This window comes from Pantherophis guttatus, chromosome 3 (genome assembly GCF_059756535.1).
Source record: "Pantherophis guttatus breed Tessera chromosome 3, ASM5975653v1, whole genome shotgun sequence".
Taxonomy (NCBI): Eukaryota; Metazoa; Chordata; class Lepidosauria; order Squamata; family Colubridae; genus Pantherophis; species Pantherophis guttatus.
In genome coordinates this window covers 91,633,484-91,651,973 of record NC_142065.1, presented here as the reverse complement: position 1 = coordinate 91,651,973, position 18,490 = coordinate 91,633,484, and the positions used below count along the sequence as shown (strand labels likewise).

At 36.5% G+C, this 18,490-nt stretch overlaps 2 protein-coding genes across 2 annotated transcripts in view; both read right to left on the bottom strand.

The window, feature by feature from the left end:
* Nucleotides 1-4,310: 4,310 nt before the first annotated feature.
* On the bottom strand, nucleotides 4,311-10,787 carry ZNF281 (zinc finger protein 281). The gene has a single exon (XM_034437437.2). The coding sequence runs from the start codon at nucleotides 9,361-9,363 to the stop codon at nucleotides 6,649-6,651; it is 2,715 nt and encodes a 904-aa protein (XP_034293328.1). The 5' UTR covers nucleotides 9,364-10,787; the 3' UTR covers nucleotides 4,311-6,648.
* A 1,975-nt stretch (nucleotides 10,788-12,762) lies between these two features.
* Nucleotides 12,763-18,490, bottom strand: part of KIF14 (kinesin family member 14) — a 94,272-nt gene continuing 88,544 nt past the window's right edge. Inside the window, exon 29 of the mRNA XM_087890038.1 lies at nucleotides 12,763-12,871. Within this exon, the coding sequence (XP_087746164.1) occupies nucleotides 12,800-12,871 (72 nt within the window). The 3' untranslated portion in view covers nucleotides 12,763-12,799. The remainder of the gene's footprint in view (nucleotides 12,872-18,490) is intronic.

Sequence of the window (18,490 nt, the reverse complement as noted above, 5' to 3'; positions counted from 1 at the left end):
TAACCAGTCAAGGATTATAGGAATTGTAATCCAAAGATATACACATCAAGTTGGAAATGCCTACAATACCTAAATTTGCTCAGAGCTAATATAAAGTTTTACTGTAGGAGATGAGTCTTCCCACCCTGGCCAAAGATGATGCAAAATCAAAACGAACATAGGTCAGTCCAAGCATAGACTCATAATCTGCTTTCTCATGTAAATGGAAATGGGGGAGAGGGCTCAAAGTATTTCATTCTGTCCAAAATGAAAAATTTTCCCAATTCTTTTGAATATGCAGAGAATGAGCATGGTGAAAGCTTCCAGAAAATTCAGGTGCTTTTAAAAAAATAATGTTATTGATTTTTCTAAAGAATAGAAATAAAAACATATTGATTCTCCTAAAGACAGAAATAGAAAAGCAAAACTTGCACAATTGATTCAAAAATGTGAATTAAAGTGAATTTTTTTTAAAAAAATTTTTTAATTAAATGATTAAAAAGTAACAATTAACCCAGGTAGAAAAAAGAAATAGAATAAAATAAAAAATATAATACAATAATAAAATATATTTATTTTTCTACAAGAACCTTGTTTATGTCTTTAAACAAAACTAGATGCATCATGAACCATTTGATCATTATTCAGAGATATTTACTTACCTATTACTTGGACACTCCTGCATACTCTCCCCAACCTACATCATACTCCTGACCCACACAGATCTCTCACAAACCTCTATGCATTCTCCCCGACACTGCCTCTTGCACATCCCCATGTACCTTCACACCTTCCCTAAACTTCACACTCCCTCACATCCTTTCACACCCTAGCATCTGTACACAACTTCCCTGAACTACACATTGCCCTTTTGCACTGTCAAACACCCTCTTTGACTCATAGGGTGCCTATTGCACACGCTCACTCTAGCACATCCTCCTTGACCTATGCGATGCCTCTCAGGCATCTTCCCTAACTTATGTAGTATCTCCTCTGCACCTACATACAGAGCCTCACTCCCCGTCCCACCTGGCAGCAGTCATTTACCTGTCCACCAGCCTGGGACTTCCAATTTGCTGCCAACTTCCCCGTTGACCTTCATTCTGGAAAACTGACACGGAACACTGGAAATGACTGCATTTGACCATGGCAGTGCTGAATCAGCCAATGATTTTCCAAATCTCCTGGGAATAATGGCCCCCAGATTTTGGATGCATTCTGTAAGTTAATTACAGAAACTTGATTCAAAAATTATTGCTCTGTGATGCCCTATTTTGTACAATTGAAAGTTACAGACACAAGAGTTTTAATAGTATTTTAAATGAATTGCACTTAAATCAAAAGGAACCCTATTGTCCAATCTTTGTTTTCGTCTACATAGCCAATTCAAAGGCTGAAAATGGATGTTTCATTAAGCTCAACTTCAGAGTCCAATACACAATGAGAGGCATATAATCAACTTTTCTGCAAGAGGTTGTAATATATCCAAAGAGCACTTGCTTTCAGTTGCCTTGGAAGACCCATAAAATGGTTCATGAGCTCTGGTTTATGGCAAAACAAGATACTGGTCAGAATCATAGAACATGTTAAGTTAATAAACTAAAGCTATTTGCAGAACTGCAGAAGAATTTTTTAAAAAGGACATTTTTATTTTTCTCCCAAATTTCAACACGTCAATACAAGAACTTTCAAAAGAGAATTAAGTTTAATATTGTATGAGTCTGAGAAAATAGGTAAATTCTCAGTGTGTTGTCATTACTAAAAATGTGCAGTGGATTTTTCTTTTTTACTGCTCGATTAATTATCTATACTTAACAGGTAAAAATATGTTTTGTAAAAGTAGCATTTCTAAAGCCCAAGAAAACTTTGCCCAGCAAAACACACAGGCACTATGCTATTATCGCATGTGCATCTTAGAAGAACTATTTCCAATTATTTATTGTCCACTACATCTGACTGTATTTTATCAAAAGGAATATTTAAAAATGTGTAAATTACTATCTTAGTTCCCAGAGTTCCTTGAGGCCTTCATGCCTACCTCTCTATTGTCAGAGCTTTTGAGGATCACTACATAAACTAGCAGTTAGCAACATGGTACATATGGGCATCACAAATTATTTTATTATTATGACTGCTACTATCATCACCAGGGTATCAATAGTTTCTCAATAATCAGTTAGGTATTTGTCCTAAAGCAACTCAAGAAAAGATGGACATGTACAAGTAATCACCAGAAGTCAAATTCAACCTGGTGAGCGTCAACGTTTTCAGAGGTCCATGAGACACTTCCACATAGCAGCGTTATAAAGATCAGACTTTGATAGTGAATACCCACAATTCTCTTCTTTAAATAAAGCAGGACATTTCCCTCACACCTATCATCCCAATGATTGAAACCCTCCACTCTAATTTCTCCTTTAAATGAACTGATAATCCTAGAGGTTCACATACTTTTGCTACACACAAATATAGAATTTTGGATCATTTTCAATATCCTCAATAAACATATGAACAAGTATAATGCCTTTAATTTATTTAATTGGGGTTTTAATTATTTTACGACTGTGGAAAACAGGTGAACAAATCATATTTAGGTCATATTTATGCAAAAATGTTGAAAACCCAAAAGGGTTTATATTTAAGCAACACCATATGCTACCAAGATAGAACTTCAAGGAACAAAGCTAGAAAATGGGACTGAAAGAGCCTTGGCAGTACAGTGGTTTAATGCACCCTGTAATTAACACAGCTGCCTGAAATTTCTGCAGGTTCGAATCTTACCAGGCTCAAGGTTGACTCAGCCTTCCATCCTTTCTAAGGTAGGTTAAATGAGGACCCAGTTTGTGGGGGCAATAAGCTGACTTTGTATAAATATACAAAAGTATGAAGGCTATTGCTTAACACATTGTAAGCCGCCCTGAGTCTCCGGAGAAGGGCGGCATATAAATCAAATTAAAAAATAAAAAATAAAAAATAAAAAGGTAGAGATATCTTAAATTCCACGATCGGGTTCATATGCTTTTTTTTAACTATTTCTCTACTTATTATTGCAGTCTAAAATACCAGATCAGAATAACTAGAAACATGGAAGTAACAAAGATCTGCATTAAAAATATTGACCTCAAATATTATTGAAGAGATCTTCCCTGGGAAATATATTTCTTTCCCTTGTTTTCAACAGCCATATTTGGTCCAGGAGTCTAACAATAGATCTATTTTTATGTTGGTCCGAGAGTGTATTTTCCCTGCTGGTTATTTGGAAACTATAAAGAATTACACTTTTGTGTTTCAGTGCACTAACGTATGCTATAGTTACGTAATATAAAGTTATATAATACAAAAGGTGTTATCTCTTTTAAAAAAAATGTTTTAACCAACTATTGCAAGGATTATACAATAGCATAGTACATAGGAGCTACTATAACAAAAATATTTAAGTATCATGCAGTAACTCCACCCCTCAATACTTTTCTATTAATCTCCATCTCTGAAGCTATCCTTACCAAATTTTTGGAAAATAAAACTTGCTGACATTCATGACTAGTTCATTGAGCTCATTAGCAGAGTTGTGTCAGTTTTCAAAGCAGCACTTCATTTTGACAACAAAGGAAGTGCTCTTTGAGTGTCCCTAACTTGTGTTGGCCTGGTTCTAACTAGTGCAGCAGAGTTGCCACGGTGCTTCAGTTGCTGAATAGAAATGATTTTTATATATATTCATCACAGGAACAGATGCTAGCTACTGAAGCAATGCAATCAAATCAGATCAGATCAGCCTCAATGGAGAATAATATGCTTCAGAAGGCACCAGGTTGATTCAGCAAACTAAATTCTACCTAGGCTAGGTCTAGAGTTTAATCCGTTCATCTGGATATTAAAATAGCTCTTTTTTAAGAGCCAAAATCTTTCATCAATTTTCTGCTGGGTCTAGGAAATCAGGTGAAATTGAATTAGGGTTCTGGTTCTCTACTAAATATCTGATCATAATTAAACAATTAATGGTTAAAATAAACCTTGGTTTAACCTAACATGTAAAACCGTGCTTCCTTTCTATTTCAAGGAGTCCCATTACGGTTAATTACTCCCAAATATATAAAATGAGGCAATGCAATACTGTAATTTATCCAATTGACATCCAACTCTCCAACAGAATTCCAGGACTACTAAAATAAAACCAAATCACTGCTAACACTTCTCAGTATTCTAAATATGTCAAATTGTACTCTTTACTGTAAGTAATCTAATACTACTAATAGTTCATTCATTTGAAAAGCATCTCCAAAGAAATAAGCCCTAATCCATATAGAGTAAGATAAATAATTTAAAGCTCAAAATAACGAAAAACTGTGTTTTTATTGTTCACCTAAAGAAGTTTTACAATAAAAATACCTTTTAAAAGCAAGCAAGTTATTCTTCTTTTGTTCCAGCGTTTAGTTTCAAGCATTTTATGGAATTGTCTTGACAAAGCCAGAGGTGTAACTGGATAGATAATACAATGGCATCTTCTTTCCTTAGTTGTGTGAACAGCATTTTAATTGGTCACAGTCTAAAGCAAACAATCCCTATCCACACTATCCAGTACACACAATATAAAGAAAAATAACTGCACTGGAACAAAATACCCCAAAAGACAAAGAAAAACCCATAGCAGAACTACACAGTGGTTAAGATATATTCCATCCCTTGATGATAAATTGTGCTCTATAACTAGATGGCAGGGGAAATTAACAGCACTAATTTGAAGGACGGGAAATACATTATCAAATATATATATACTTAAATGAGATTTAATTAATTACGCATTAGTAATAAGGTGATGTCTCATTTGGTGAAGTGTTCAAGTTGATTTGGTAGGAAGGAAAAGAAAAAATGGGTATATTTTAGCATTCTGTAACAATTTAGGAATTTATAGTTTTTGTAATACATCTTCATAACTGAAGTGTTTTACACTTGCACAATGTTAATCACTTTATTATACATGAACACCTGAAACAGGCCAATTACACAATAAGACTGCAAACAACCACTGGTATTTTTCTGCCTTCTGAAAGCCCCTAAGGCAGAAGTATCACCAAAAGTACATTTTAAAAATCTGCAAAAACATCACCAAAATTACATTTAAAAACTAATTTTTTAAAAAAATCTGCAAAAAAAGTGGTTCTGGACAGTGCAACTGCTTTTTAGCAGTTTTAAAATAGCCACTAAGTTCTCTAGAAGGTTTTTGTGGCTTCACAGGCTTTAATCAAGATTCACATATCATAAATAATGTACCACAAAATATACATTAATTTGAGCAACAAATTCCTTAGGAAGATTCTGGCTACAAGAGACCACATTGGGTACCTGTCACATGGTTCATATGTTGAGGCCAATCTCTGAATCCAAGTAAAGTCTCATGACCCAAGCCTGCAAAGTCTTCTACACATCCTTAAAACCTACACTTAATCTGAACCCCACCCCAAAATTCAAGAGAGTTTGTGGATGCAAATCTCAATGCACACTGGGAGACTTCTCTATGTACAACTAATTGTTCTTTATTGTATCTTATATAGAAAACTTTATAGACTTCTAAAATAAAGGGGGGTATTCCATTGTTTAACTCCTGACGTCATGAGACATCTGAAAGTACATAATATTATGTAATCTTCTGGAATGTATATCTTCTAAAATTCCAGCTGTTAAGCTAAGGGACAAGAAAAAATATCACAATCTTGGCAAACAAACTTGGTATAGAAAACAGATGATTATAAAGACAGCTTAAGATGTTTTAAAAAATGAGCAAAGGGAAATAAAAGGTTGGAGGCCAATTGAACGGATTTTTTAAAATATATAATAAATAATGCATTCCAAAGTGTATATAAATTATTACTGTAATTTGAATTTGGGGCTACAATGACATGAAATTACTACTTCAAAAATCCTCTTGTAGATTATACCATTAATATCTCTTTATAGAATTATAATCTTCTAGGGACAGGGAGGAAGGAGAATGGACATTATTTTTCTTAAAGCTATCATTCCAGGAAACATACCAAGGATCTGAGAGTAGCTATCCTAAAAATATGGAATGGGCATTATCCTCTGGAAAAAGAAATAAAGTAGTATGTTAAAAACTATAAACAAGCTTTAGGCAGCTAAATTCTCAGAATTTTATATCACCCAGATACAAGACAGCAATTTGCAATGTCTTAGAACCCTTTGTTAAATGGCAGAATGGAGTTACCACATATTTGTAAATTCAAAACTCCAATACACCAACAGTGTACAGAATCTCCTTGCTTCATTACATTTTCCTGAGAGTAAAGCAATTAACATAATCTTAATCCTAAAATAAAAGTGATTTTTTTTTGTCTTGGTTTTTAATTTTTTTTTCTTTTTTGCAAGTTGCAATTTTTGGGCGATTCCCTGACAATCTAAGTTAAGTAAGTTTGATTGCTAAACACTGTCACATAAACACAAAAAATGCAAACTATAATGTCTATTGATCTGATTAAAAATCATAATACAAACCAATCTAAAATTATATTAACAAAACTAAATATGAAAAGTTGCATTGAAAGGGCGTGTTACATTATTTGTATTAGGATCATGTAGAAACATTCCAATGGCAGTGTTATCAAAATAAAACTAACACATTAAGACCACCCCCTAAGCCTAGTCATACTTGAAACTCTACCTATAACTTTGGCTAGTTGGGGTCTTTACTCTTGTACTACATGGCTCGCTAACATCAGACATTATATTTGAATACCCTGAGAAATCTGATACTGAAGTCCTTACTCTATGGTCCACTTCTCCATTAGAGTTAGCAATAAAAGTCATTGGCACCCTGCTGCCCGTCTTAAACTGAGAACCAAATGCTTGTGCAAAGGTCTCTATCTGATATGTTGCTCGATGTTCTAGGTCCTTCTGAGGATCTATCTGGTTAGCTAACTCCTGAGATGGAATGGGAAAGCTTGTTGAAGTTTCTAGGGTTTTTTGTTCCTTCTGGCTATTCAGTTTTTGAGGTGTAGAATGATAGCCTGATGAAGTGTCTATGTTTTTTTGAGAATCTATCAGGTCATCTAGTTCTTGTGAAGGAGTCAACTGTTGATGGGTTGCCTCCAAAGCAGACAAATAAAAACCCGGCTGAGATCCAAGCAACATCCCAAAAGGAGGCTTTGACAATGCAGATGGCAACACTGAGGTAACAGATTGGCTGAAACCACACTCAAGTGGGGACGTAGTGTACACTTGTTTGTCTGGAAACAAAGTATGGTTATGAAGGCTTGAAGATAAACTTACAAATTGGAAACTGGGACCAAAAGCAAAACCAGTGCTATTGGTTGTTCTTTCAAAAGCATGTTGGAGGTATTTTGAGTATTCTTGCAACATGCTTGCTTTGTCATTTGAAGCTGCCTGGGAGCTGGGACTCAGGTTCTCCTCTTGAACCATCTCTGTATGCTCCCCTGAAGCTTGCAAGTCCACACGCTGTTCAGTGATGCTGAAGGGGTCTTCTTTCTGGCCTTCTGATTTGTGAGAGTACTGATCTAGAAGACTTTGCAAGACTTCATCAGGAATGCCAGACTTATCATGACAAGATTTGATGTCAGCATTAAGAGACGCTGGGTCAATAAGAGATAATGGGGTCTCATTGTCCATAACACTTACCCCTGCAGACTGAATAACAGACGGTTGGGAGGCCATATGCCCAACATTTATTGAAAAGGCACTGTTACTGCTGGCGGTTTGCAAATATCTTCTTTTCTTTGAAAACTGCATGGCATCATCGTAATTGCTACTTATTTGACCTGATTTGCCACTTGCTGCTTGGAGAAGGCCAATAGCATCTACACTGGAATTTGCAACTAGGCCAAGAGAGCTACTTGGTTTTCCAGAAAATTGCTTCTGACCAAGGAGGTCTGGTAATGGTGACATAAAATTAAGAAAGCTCTTATCTGCACTTTTCCGGTTTCCTTTTTTAAAGATTAATTTTGGCACCTTTTTCTGTAGCTCTTCCAACCCAGTGCCAATCAAGCCGCCACTGGAAGACACTATTGGAATTTCTACTGCGTAATTCTGCAAGGACATATTAGACGCAATTTGAGATTCAGATATTTTATGACTAGTTTTATGTTCTTTGTTTTCAGTGGGTATACATTTTGCTTTGCTTTTTCTCTTTGATGAACCTGTATTTCCCTGAGACAACATAGACAAGTTGCCCATGCTATGATTTGATGGCCCAGGATCCATTCCAGCACCTGCTTTCCCTATGGCTTCTCCACATGTACGTCTGTGCTTCAAAAGTCTATCAGTTCTTGAAAAATACTGCTGACAGGTTTCACATTTGTATGGCTTTTCTCCGCTGTGCGTTCTCTTGTGCCTCTCCATGTGATACTTCTGGATGAACTTCATACTGCATTGGTCACATCCAAATGGCTTCTCCCTACTGTGGATTTTTTCGTGCCTTTGAAGCAAATACTTCTGAATGAAACCCATGTTGCACTGACTACACTGGAAAGGCCTCTCACCAGTATGGATAAGCACATGCCTGCGCAGATGATAGGAGCTCCTGAAGGCAGCATTACAGTGTTCACAGACATGAGGTTTCTGGCTAGGGGACAGCATGGCAGCCTCTCCATCTCCTGCCACAAGGGCCTTGGCTGAAGTGCTCGGCTTCTTCTTGGCTTTGTTTCCCTGAGATTCTGACTTTGGCCTCTTCACCTTCTTGGCCTGGGCATCCTGTTTATGCTCATCTGAGCCAGCAGCACTTACTTCACCACTGCTTCTGATGCCCAGTAGCAAATCTCCTCTATGGGGATGATGATGGAGGTGGTGAAAAAGACTGAGGTCCTGGATCACACTCTGGTTGGCCCCTTCCACTCCACCTCCTCCACCACCACCAAGAGTGGGATGTCTCTCCTCCCCAGCTATACCAAAGAGACCCCCATAATGGTGATGGTGGTGGTGGTGATGGTGCTGCTGCTGCTGCTGCTGCTGCTCTTCCTCTTGATCGCTGGGCTTCTCCTGTTTGATGTTCACCAAAGAATGGAAGAAACCCCACGAGCTCCTCTGGGACGAGGAGGAGGTGGCAGTGAGAGGAAACCCTCCTGTCGGCTCCTTCTTGAAAGTCATGCCCTGAGGGTGGGGAGGCGGCGGATGGGCAGGCGTCTCAGCGGCCGAGGAGGAAGATGAAGAGGACGATGAAGAAGAGGAGGAGGAGGCTGCTGTGGCGGTAGCCGAGGCAGAAGTCAACCCACAATGCTGCGGGGGCGCGGCCGGCCGAGTGAAACTGGTGACTGGCGGCAGGCGGTGATTGAACATGACCATGCTGGGGGGGAAGGTGGGCTCCATCGCCGTCCTCTTGGAAGAACCGCCGCCGCTCAGGAAGCCGCTGCCGAGTTTCATATTCCGCTCACGGGTAGGAAAGGGAGCCGCAAAGCCGGGGAAGAGAAACAGGAGGAGGCGCGGCCCGCAGGGGCTGTTTCTGCTGCCGGATCCCGAAGCTGCGCCGCTCGCTCGCTTTTGACTCACTCACCCGCCGGCTGGCCGGCCGGCCCGCTCTCTTTCCCGCTCCGTGCTTTTAACACTCGTTAGTTCGCCAGTCACGGCCGCCGATAGCCGGGCGCATCCTTCGTCGTCGCTCGGCCCCACCCGGCCCAACCTCGTCCCGCCGCCGCCTCCGCTGCTGCTTCCTCCTGACGGCCGCCGCCTCCAGTTAAAAATATCGCCACAATGGAATTAGCAGAGCCCCCTAGAAGGCCCGTACTGCACATGCGCCACGCGCGGCATGCTGGGAAGGATTGCCCAGTCAGGAGGGCACTAATGTTGGGGAGGCAGGAAAGCGCAGGCGCGGGTTGACCCCCTGCATCTCTCTTCCCCCCCCCACCTCTCGCGACCCCTCCCCTTGGTTCGCTTCCCTCGAGGGCATTACCTCACTGTCACCGCGACCGGGCCAGTCTCGGTCGTTGCCGGCAGGGCACTTGCTCCATAAAAGGGGCACCGGTGGCCGAGTTAAGGGTCACTTGGCCTCATGCGAATAAATGGGAGTTCTCTTTCTCTCTTTCTTGCCCTAGCGGGGTGTAAATGAACCTAGCTTCCCACGTATGCAGTTAACACGCGTGTCTGCATAGTTTCTGTGTATCTGGAGAGCGTGGGGGGGGGAGCAATCTTATCCGGCTCACAGTTGGCCCAGGCGTTACGAATTTTCTTTTTCGATTATGAATAACTGGGTACATGTTACTCGAGCGTGAATGCCCCTGAATGCAAACGGGCTTCCTCTCCACGAAAGCATGCGTGAAATGTGGGAGAAACGCTATCACTTGTATTTCCTGCAGCTAAATATTGAAGTTATTACATGAGCAATATTTTTTTTTTTTTTGCCAAAAGAAGGTTTAAACGCTGAAACGGCTATTACTGTATAGGTTCAAATTAGATAGGGGAAATAACTTCCTGACTAAAACCAATACTGTGCAACAGATCGCATTGACAATAGAAGTTCTGAAAATCCTTCCCTCGATAGCATTTTTCAGTGATTGATGAGGTATCCAATTCAAATGTCATGCATTCTGTAATTGTAGAATTAAATTTAAAGAATCTCTTAATTCCTGCCACATTTCCTGCCTCATGTTCCTTCCCTTGTTTACTAAAAGAGAGATAGAGATATGATATCTAACAATCAGTCCCATTCTAACTGCCCACAAATCATGCCTGAGAGGCAATTTTATATAGTAGGTCACATCCACTTTGAAACTGTAAAGTCTTTAGGGAAAAGTGCCAGGTGTAAAGAATACTAATAGAAAACACTTACCCTATATTCTGCATTTCTATCTGCTATGCAGTTTTAAAACAATGTTAGTCTAATCACTATCCTAGAAAAGGGGAGTCACCTTCAACAAAGCTTCAAGATACATTTCTTTGTTCTGTCAATTGCCTGAGAAAAGCTAAGAGGTGTGCAAACAATTGTAAGTTCCTTCATAAATTAAAAGACAACCTCTATAAAATTAAGTAAAGCAACATCAAAAAGATATACTTAGCATGAAACAAATTTGTAATGAAATATACCAAATCCCAATACAAGTGAGCAGAAACATGTTTCAACAGTTATTAAAAACAATGTTGGCGCAAGTGTAGATGGAGAAATGTGTAAAGAATAAAAAGCTCATCACACCACAAAATAACTGCTTTAAATATGTCCTAATACAAGTCAGTGTGGAAAGTAATACTTCTCATTACTATATTGATGTTCAATAGACTGACAACCTTTGCTGTTACTTATCCCATTCAATACACTCGTGCTCTAATTATTTGATCAGCTAAACATAGCTCACCTGTTTTTGTTTTTCCAACCTCAAATTTTATAAAGATAGTTATATATAGATCATATATAAAGATTATACATAAAAAAAGATGCAGAGCTGCAGTATATTTTATCTATATTGATTACATAGGGCCATCAAATCATTCCAAACTCTAATTTCTATTTTGTTCAGATAATATTCCAGTGTTCTATTTGGCATAGTAATGTACTCTACTATAAACATAGGGATAATATATGTACCCTCCAATATATTGCAGGCCCTTCCTTAAATTTTCAGTGATCCTCTCCTTATGTTGACTTAAAAGTGAAAGCAATGTTATGTACAATTAGTTAATAAGATGCAGTCTACAGGCAGCTTTCCATATTCCAACAACCAGTGCAATGGCACTTACATTAATCACATTATTTATACAGAGGAAATTTCCTCTGGCTTCTATCAATCTTATCAAAATCTGTTCCTGTAAAATTAATTGCTTTGAAAAACAAAACTATACAATATGAAATTATTCAATTAAATACATTTACAGGTAAATTCATGGGGAAAATGTGCTGTAAATTGTTTTCTCAGATAAATGAGGAAACCCAAATTCAGAATTATTGAGCAAATATAAGGTGAACCTCAAAATATTCTTCATTACAGCCAGCTAAATGAATTACTCTAATTAAATTCTCTGTGCATATTTGCTTGGGAATAAGTCCCACTAAACCAATTGGAATCTTATTTAAAAAAATGATTAAACTGAAAGTGACTTTTTTGCTCTCTCCCTCTTTCTTTTCCTCTTTTGGTTTTGCTATTAGACTAGTCCAAGCAGGTTATAATAAAATTAGAAATGATTTTCTCCAATAGTTTATAACATATGTTCATCCATCTATGTAAATCACGTCAGAATCTTTTAGGCACATCAAAGTAACTTCTGCAGCTGATTACCAAAGAAAGATGAAACATTTAACTATAGTATTTCTGCCTTATCTTCAAGCCAAGAGGTCAAATTATCTGGCACAAGATTGTCTGATATACTCACAAAAGAATGAGGTAGGTATGTACATACAGCCACCAAAATATATGTCTATCGTATGCAAAAGAAGGCAATCTAAAGTGTCAGTGATCCAATTGAATTTGCATCCTGTGTCCTGCTATCAAAGCTAGAGCATTTACACATACACATTCTGATCCAATTTGAGTCTTCATGACAATATTTGTGCTATCCCTCTTCATAAATAATGTGGGAAACTTCATCTACTAAATATAACCTGTATTCTAAGTTTGAGAAGTTTTAAGACGGCCAAATGTAGTAAAGTGTTAAAAAGACTGGGAATTCAAAAACTTAAAGCAGCAGTAAAATATTAGTCAATGTCTATGAGAAATGAGTCTGTCCCCTCATTCAGGGTGTATGTGTTTAATGGTAAGCTGGGATGCATATAAGCTAGTCCAAGCATGAAGGGCAGTAGGACACCCATATGGGAAGCCAAGTTTGTCCCTCAGTTATCAAGATAAGAAACCTGTCATTTCTCTCATTCACTCTGTCAGCCTTGAGATACTCTGAGCAGACTTACCTCTGTGTTGTACACCCCATATATCAGGAAGATGAAGAGACCCTGTAAAATAAAATGGAGGGAAAAAGCTGTTAACTCTAATCATTTCAGCAGTAGAAATACCTGAAATAAACTTTCCTGGGAACAGACAAAAGAAGACACACTTCATCAAGGTCAATTTATTTTTCTATTTTTCAACATTATAAAGTGTACCTTGAGCATTTATTTGATAACATGGGAGTGAATTGTGTACTGTAGTTGTGCTGTTGAATAATTTGACATAAAAGAGATCAAAGATCTAAAATATTCATTAGAGAAATGCATACAATATCTAATAATCATTAATGCATGCATCATAAAATGAGTACTACTTAATGATTAACAAAAAGCTTAACGACATATATATGTTATTAAATTATGCTTGAAAAACACTCAGTATTTACTACGGCCTAAAACATATTTCAATAGTTTTAGAACTAAAAATTGAGACTAAATTGGCTCATTTTTTACTTCAACAAATCTTACTCAGGTTTTAAAGTCTAATAGATTTGTAACCAAAGTGTCAGTCACAAAAAAAGATTACAATACAATATACTTTAATCAAGAGAACCTACTTTTTCAGACTAAAGAAACATATATTTACAAGTACAAAAGAGAACTAACTGAGTTGAATTTATCATGAATTTGTTTAAATATTTGCTGAAATTTCTGCACTTTCAAAATTAAGTCCTCAAACTATGCAAAACAATGCTAAATTCACCTCAATTTTAAGCAAAACGTAATATAAATAATGTACAGTAGTTTTATAGCAAGAATCACTTCTGATTTTTCCATACAATTGTCTGGAAAATATGTGAAAATTGACTTAATGTGATGGATTAAAGGCCTTATTGCAAATTGCATGACTATCTTCCATATTGTTGCTTTTTAAAATTATTTTCTGCAAATGTTCACAGATAAAGAAGGAATAGTTAGTAAAATGTATTCAAAAACCTGCATACAGTTTTATAGGTATGAAAATTACTTCAACATCAAGAAGCAGTATTCTGCAGGATTCTACAAAAGTGATCTGCTTCAAGTACTCTATAAGATAGGAATTTTTGTCTTGTAGGAATAATTCCAGTTGTTTGTGTGAGAAAAGCAGTGAATTCTGACAATTTCACAAAAGTAGATCAAGAAATGTCAATGAAGATTCTCAATCATCCAGGTCATGGTTATCCCAAAAGTGTTTTTTTCCAAAAGGCAACTGGACTTTCTTGTTCTTTTGTTTCTTTTTCTGTTTCTCATCCAAGAAGCGTCTTCAGTTCTGACTGGTAGGGAAATTCCCAACCAAGAATTTATGCTAGTTCAAGGACAGGTATGCTGGCTGTTATAAATGCCAGCCTAAATATGACAGAGGTTCCTTTATGTTTATAAATTATACCAAAAGATTATTTATACTTGATGCAGCTTTTCAGGATATTACAGACATTCACTTATAAAATCCATGTTAAAGAGGACATAGCCTGTGTCATTGATTCATCTCATATCTACTTTGGGGGAGACCTTGGTTGTACAAGGATTCAAATAAGGATGCTTCTAGAACTACAGATATGTCCACGACCATTCCTAAGGAAAGTAGAAGCCCTAATATTGAGCTCCAGCCCTTCCCAAGTAATTTAGTAACTATGTTATGATTTGGTATTTTGTTGTAATGTTTCTCAACCTCAGGAAAGTTTAAGATACTTGGACTTCAACTCCCAGAATTCCTCAGCTTGTATATTGGCTGAGGAATTTTGAGAATTGAAGTTCACACATCTTAAAGTTGCTGAGATTGAAAAACACTGTTTTTTTTTACATTTTGTAGTTGGGTATTTCAGGATCTGGTATATTAGAATGGTGATTAATGCATCCTCTCAATGTTTTCACATCAGTGCATGCTTTAGGTTCATCAGCATGATTTCCTAATTAGCTGGTATATGATATGAGCTAGGTTAAATTGCATTATGAATGACTTGAAACATCCAGAACTGTTAAAAGTAATTGATGATGTGATATAGTTTTAAATTACTATATTTCGAGAGTACTGTGTAGACTATAGCAGCTTCCCAATGTTTCTGATTCATGAACATTGCAGTTGAAACTCCGAGACAGAATCTTTAGTGTCAAATTTAGTGTACCTTGCAGTGATCTTAAATGGTTTCCATGTTTACAAACTAAAAAGAAAAATCAATATGTTACCCTACAGGTTTGAGCAATATAATACTGCCACTTCATCTCTGACAATTTGCAGTTGCTGTTCTTCTGTGGGTCTTAAGCAATATACCATGGATACTTTTGACAATGCCTTAAATTTGTTGTCAGTTAATACATTTTCTTATGCACTGAACAGAAGTGGATGATGCAAATATGGATGGGATGATGATGCAAATGTGAATAGGATGATGCAAATATGATCTGATAGATTGGTGAGAAAAGTTATTATTGTGTAAAAGAATGCTTCTCATCCAAGGAACGAGGCAGGGAGATAGAAAGAAGGCAAGGAAAGCTTTTCAAAGAGAGAATGTAGGCCCAAGACTGTTGATTAAACAGTGTGATCTCTGTTAACTATATAACAGAGGCTTTATTTCAAATATGTGCGTTCAGGATAAATGACCCCCATTTCTATAAGATCATTTTTGCATACACATTAAAAGAAAATGCACAATTAACCATAGTTGTGAATCTCTGTAGATACACATAGAAAAATAGATTTTTAAAAAAACAACAGCTGATATTTAGCCTGGTTGGCAACAACCAACTAATGGAGGATGTATCCTTTTCTTTTCACAGAGCCATTCCTACAGCTCAAAGTAAAAAGTAAAGATTGGGAAGAAGGTTGCCAAATTAGCACTGTGACTGGCACCACTAGCAGTAATAGAATACCTGAAAGTATTTTCATGCTGCAATCACTATCATAAAATCACACAATGAAGGACAAAAAAAAAGAAAGAACTATCATGGGAAAAAAGGTTTTAAAATAGAATAAGGACCAAAAATTTCACAAAGCTGATTGGTAGCCCATAATGTGCTCAATTAATGAGCTAGTGATTGCAGCATCAAATAACACAATACTTGGCCCAAAGCCAATTTAATATATAAATCCAGATCTTAGTGGGGTTTTAGAAATAATTAGCAATATAAGGGAATTAGCATATGACTGAGTTTGATACTTAAAACTACAAATACTGGACAAAAGTTATATAAATAGAAGCTTTCAAATTGTTATCAAATGCACTTCATCTTTTGCGCTGAATTTCAACATCAGACTATCCTAATAACCTCAATACTCCTAGATTACTTAATTCTTGTCTTAGTTTCCTCCCCACAATTTTATATATAAACACTTTTTTGCTGGATTTTCCCACACTAGAAAATAATTGGTTGATCCCTGCTTCAGTCAGGGCAGGGCTATGCTGTATATTCCCCACCATTTTTCAGAGAAATATGTTTATTGGTCAGATACCATTATGAACACTCATTGGTAGATCCCCGGAGAGGTGCCTCTATCTTTTGTGAACAATATATGTCATTGGTTATTTATCAGCCAATCGGCACCCTTAAGTTATTCTTCTCCCATCAATGAAGACAATACATTATGTTAGCCAGGAAGGACAGTAACCATGACAACATCTCTCTGTCCCAGTAAACCATTAATTTTATATGGAAGATCTGAATAATTCAAAGGATTGAAATGAGAAAAGACAAAATTTACTAAAATGCTTTGCTATAATCCTGTTTGAAGATAACTAAAAGAAAAGTAGAGCAAAGTTGCTTTCTCCCAGTGTATACAAGTGATGTGCCACAGACTCCTTTCAGATTCTAAAAATGAGCCTTGGAGAATGTACCAGGGACCACACAAGCAAGGGAAAAGTGGGACAAAATAGAAACAATAAGAGTTTTTTTTAAAAAAAAAACACTTTTCCTAAATCCTACCCACCTTAATTTTCTTCTACTGCCCTCTCTTCATCTAAGCCAATGTTAAAATCATTATTTTAATTTTGGCTGGATGGAGTTACTGAAGTAGTAGGCGTGAGTTTAAATGGATTCCAGAGGATGGTAGAGGACAGGAAGGCATGCAGGAACGTTGTCCATGGGGTTGCGATGAGTCGGACAGGACTTTGCAACTAACAACAACAAGAAGAAGAAAGACATGAGAGTGAAATGAAGAATAATCTGCAGGTTTTACCACAATAAAATAACATTGCTGTAATTCTTGCAATATCTGTTTCCTGATCAGATTTACCTTGAAGGGATAAATCCTTAAAGTTCTTTAGAAATATTTCCATCTAGAATAAATTTCAGTTTGTTAACCACATCAATGTACATCCATAGGATAGGAAAACAATCTGACAGCACCATTTTCTGAATCCTGCCTTCCAAATAGGCATTTAGATTTGATTGTTGACTGAAAATATCACTACATAAATTAGAAATTACGTGTCCATATTTTTAGTTTCAGTTCTCTCTTGTTAAAACTTTTAGTGTTAGTAACTTCACCTGTTCTTTAATCCATTTACAATATCCTTTGCATGTGTTACTCCTTTGGTGATTTGTGACCAGAGCTCTTTCCATTACACCAGAAGCTACTTTCGAAGAGTCCTATAACTTCTTTGAACAATGTTTTTGTGAACATAATAAAAATACTGGTCACTCTCAAGTAGCACTTCTAGGCATAAATTGAAGTTGCTCAAGAGAATGTCACATTTTATTCACTTCAAGGAAATCTTTGTGCACTTGCATTCACACAGATGATCGGTGAATTGAATTACTAATTCTAATTTTCTATGCATTTTGTTTTCAAAATAATTTCTCAAAAAAAGGAGTCATAGATAAGGTTTCTATAGAATCATATATACTCCCAAAATGTTAATTGTATGTATGCTTGGATGTAACAATATTTTAATTGTGTGATAGACCAATCAATTGAAAACGGGCCACATTAAACATAGTGAAGATTTTTAACAGTTGGCAGCCTTAATTTGAATGCTTACATTTTTCAAATACTAAAAATACTAAATACTAAAAATAAAACAGGAAGGAAATTACACAAAGTCACTCCTAGCAAATAAACAATCAAAATAAATGAATGAATAAGACTTTAACAAATGATTTAAAATTGACAATCTAATAAACCTGTTTTTTTAAAAGAAATAAATTCCTACACTGAAAGTTAACTTGCAGTTATATAACTGATAGCATGGAGAGTTAGACAAAGAAAGACAAGAGTTATATGAAGATACACAGCATTAATTATATTCATTTATTTCATGGCCTAATGTGAGGGCATGTTTTGTCTTAGCATTTATCAACTATAATTTTTTAAAACTCACTTCACAGATAAATTATTTGTCATATATGCAAATAATACAGTTGATATCGCAGGAAATCATATCAAGTATTATTCTTGATGAAGATACCTATATAAAATATTTTATCATTTTTGGACCAGACACCATGCTATATTCCTTCTTGGTTATGAATTAATGAAGACATGGATGCTACTTCAGTACAGGGATTCTTACATACAAGCTAAAGAAATATTTTCTTTAGAAATATTTTTAGAATATTTTTAGAAAAAGATATAGAAATATCTTTAGAAATAAAGAAATATTTTCTTTCTTAAATTTACATTTATGCTAGATCTGCCTAGAGTCTGTTAGG